Source organism: Egretta garzetta, unplaced genomic scaffold (genome assembly GCF_000687185.1).
Source record: "Egretta garzetta isolate BGI_Z169 unplaced genomic scaffold, ASM68718v1 scaffold779, whole genome shotgun sequence".
In the NCBI taxonomy this organism is placed as follows: Eukaryota; Metazoa; Chordata; class Aves; order Pelecaniformes; family Ardeidae; genus Egretta; species Egretta garzetta.
The window spans coordinates 490,185-493,350 of NW_009260792.1; the positions used below are offsets into that span (position 1 = coordinate 490,185).

At 56.2% G+C, this 3,166-nt stretch overlaps 1 protein-coding gene across 1 annotated transcript in view; it reads left to right on the forward strand.

The window, feature by feature from the left end:
• PCDH8 (protocadherin 8) overlaps positions 1–2,646 on the forward strand; it is a gene marked incomplete at its 5' end in the record, with an annotated part of 3,435 nt that extends 789 nt beyond the window's left edge. Inside the window, 3 exon segments of the mRNA XM_009646718.2 lie at positions 6–1,516; positions 1,585–1,777; positions 2,273–2,646. Coding sequence (XP_009645013.1) covers positions 6–1,516; positions 1,585–1,777; positions 2,273–2,646 — 2,078 coding nt within the window.
• Between the last annotated feature and the right edge of the window lie 520 nt (positions 2,647–3,166).

The following is a 3,166-nucleotide window of genomic DNA, read 5'->3' on the forward strand; positions in this document are numbered from 1 at the left end:
GGTGGCCTACGGGCGCGCCCGCACCTATGAGCTGGACGTACGTGCCCAGGACCGTGGTGCCAGTCCCCGTGCTGCCACCTGCACCGTCATCGTGCGCCTCGCCGACGTCAATGACAATGCGCCACGCATCAGCATCAGCGCCCTCCGTGGTGCCGCCAGCGCCAGCGGCGTGGCCTACGTTAGCGAGGCGGCGGCCAGCGAGAGCTTCGTGGCCCTTGTCAGTGCCTCGGACCGTGACTCGGGTGCTAACGGGCAGGTGCGCTGCAGCCTCCGTGGCCATGACCACTTTGCCCTGCAGCGTGCCTATGAGGACAGCTACATGATCGTCACCACTGCGGCACTGGACCGCGAGCGCATCCCCGAGTACAACCTCACCGTGGTGGCCGAGGACCTGGGCTCACCACCCTTCAAGACAGTGCGCCAATACACAGTGCGGGTGAGCGATGAGAATGACAATGCGCCACTCTTCGCCAAGCCCCTCTATGAGGTGGCTGTGCCAGAGAACAACCCCCCGGGTGCCTACATCACCACTGTGGTGGCCCGCGACCCCGATCTTGGCCACAACGGTAAGGTCACCTACCGTCTCCTGGAGACACAGGTCATGGGGGCCCCCATCTCCACCTATGTCTCGGTGGACCCTGCCACCGGGGCCATCTATGCCCTCAGGACGTTCAACTATGAGATCCTCAAGCAGCTGGACCTGAGGATCCAGGCCACTGATGGAGGCTCACCACAACTCTCCAGCAGCACCCTTGTCAAAGTGAGGATGGTGGACCAGAACGACAACCCTCCTGTTATCATCCACCCGGTGCTCACCAATGGGACGGTGGAAATCGGTGTGTCCAGCAAGACCTCCCGCGACTCCCTGGTGGCCCAGATCAAAGCTCGAGACGCAGATGATGGGGCCAACGCCGAACTCACCTTTGCCTTCCTGGAAGAGCCCCAGCAGGAGCTTTTCGCCATCAACCCGAGTACTGGGGACATTGTGCTGAGGGGCGACCTCTCTGAAGAGCTGGGACAGCTGTTCAAGGTCATCCTCACTGTGACAGACAATGGCAGACCCCCCCTGGCCACCACGGCCACAGTCAACTTCCTGGTGACCGCCACTGCTCCGTCCAGCATCCAGGAGGTAGCCAAGCCCAGCTCCTGGGAAGGAAAGGCTTTGCAGTGGGACATCCCTCTGATCGTGATCATTGTCCTGGCAGGCAGCTGCACCCTCCTCCTGGTGGCTATAATCACCATCGCCACCACCTGCAACAGGCGCAAGAAGGGGAACGAGATCAAAAACAACGCTTCCTTGAAGGAGCAGATAGACATCTCCCACCTGGAGAAGGGCCGGCAGGAGGAGGGCAGCCAGAGGGGGAATGTGTTTGAGGTACGAACCTTTCCCAGCAAAGCCTCTTTCACCAGCCCCGACCCTTCTCCGGCGGCTGAAGAGATCTCCACTGCCGAGAGCGGCAGTGACAGCACTTGCCTCTATGAGGGTCAGAAGAGGCTCCGGGGACCGAGCGGGGAGGTAAGGTCCTGACGTGGGGAAGGGGGTCGGAGGGTGGGAGGGGGTCTCGGAGGATGCAAATCGTAGAGCCGTGGTTCTGAAAGGAGCCCGCTCCCCCCGTGGCCATTTGGAAGGGGCACTCGTTCAACACCATCTCCGGTCGAGAGGCAGAGAAGTTCAGTGGCAAAGACAGCGGCAAAGGCGACAGCGATTTTAACGACAGCGACTCGGACATCAGTGGAGATGCCCTGAAGAAAGATCTCATCACGCACATGCAGAACGGTAAGGGCTCAGCCCCTGCTCCCTGCTGGCACCTCCGGACAGACGGACGGATGGGTGGGCAGGGAGGGGGATGGAGGGACTGATCCCTGGGGGTGCAGTAATTAGGCAGGGCAGCTGGAGGGGGAAGCCTGATGCTGCGTGACTCAAACTGCCCGTCTCTTTTTGCAGCAGGCTGGCTAGACGCTGGTTCCTCTCTGCACCCAGCACAAATTAGCAGATGCTGGAAGTAGCATAGGGAGTGGGTTTTTTTTCCTCCCCAAAAAGCTTCCCTTAAAGTTAAGATTGTGAAGAGTGTCCCTAGCAAAACGACATAACCTTCCCAAGCATGTTTTTTCGTTGTGCCATAGAGCATTGCCTCCCGTTTCCCGCTGTCAGTGCATTGAATCATCCCGTGACTGATAACTCCGAGGATTATGAGCGATGTGGATTTATTCCTGCAGTAACGACAGGTTTCTCCTTCTCTCTCTCTCTCTCACCCCCCCCCCCCCCCATTAGGTCTGTGGGCATGTACGGCTGAGTGCAAGATCCTGGGCCACTCGGACCGCTGCTGGAGCCCCTCCTGCGGCCGAGCCAACCCTCACCCCTCTCCCCATCCTTCGGCACCCCTCTCCACCTTCTGCAAGAGCACGTCCTTGCCCAGGGATCCCCTTCGCAGGGACAACTTTTACCAAGCCCAGCTGCCCAAAACAGTGGGGCTTCAGAGCGTCTACGAGAAAGTGCTGCACAGGGACTTTGACCGGACGATCACGCTGCTCTCCCCACCGCGCCCCGCACGGCTCCCCGACCTTCAGGAGATCGGGGTGCCCCTCTACCCAGCCCCCTCGACTAGATACCTGGGCCCCCAGACTGACACAGCTGAGAAAGCGTAGCCCAACACGCTCCCCGCCCGAGCACACACGTCCCTGCGCGCACACGACTAGGTCACTCCCGAGAGCCTTTAAGTTATTGACCAGACCCGGTGTCGTACGTGTAAATATGCAAGATGTGCCTTAAAAATGAAGTTGTTGGGAAAGATTTCCAATCACGTCAGTACTGTTTGATATTTGCAAACAAAAAAAAAAAATTGTTTGTAGTTAATGTAATTTTTATGAAATGTGCAGTATTTAAATTTCTTTTTTCATGTTTTCTACATTGGATTTTTTTTTTTTGGTTTTGGTTCACCCATGGCCTGCCATTTTTTGTAGTGTTTTTAACCTGTACATTGTGTAATGTAAAATGTTTGTACATAATGAAAATTGGTTATATTTTTATATAATAAAAGCTTAAAAAAATGGGAATTCTTGCCAAAGGAACTGTGTGAAAGACACAATAATAACAATATCCTGAATATGTAGAACCTTGTAAGGGAAATTCCTCTTCCACAGTGTAATAATACCCTAAGCAACCCAG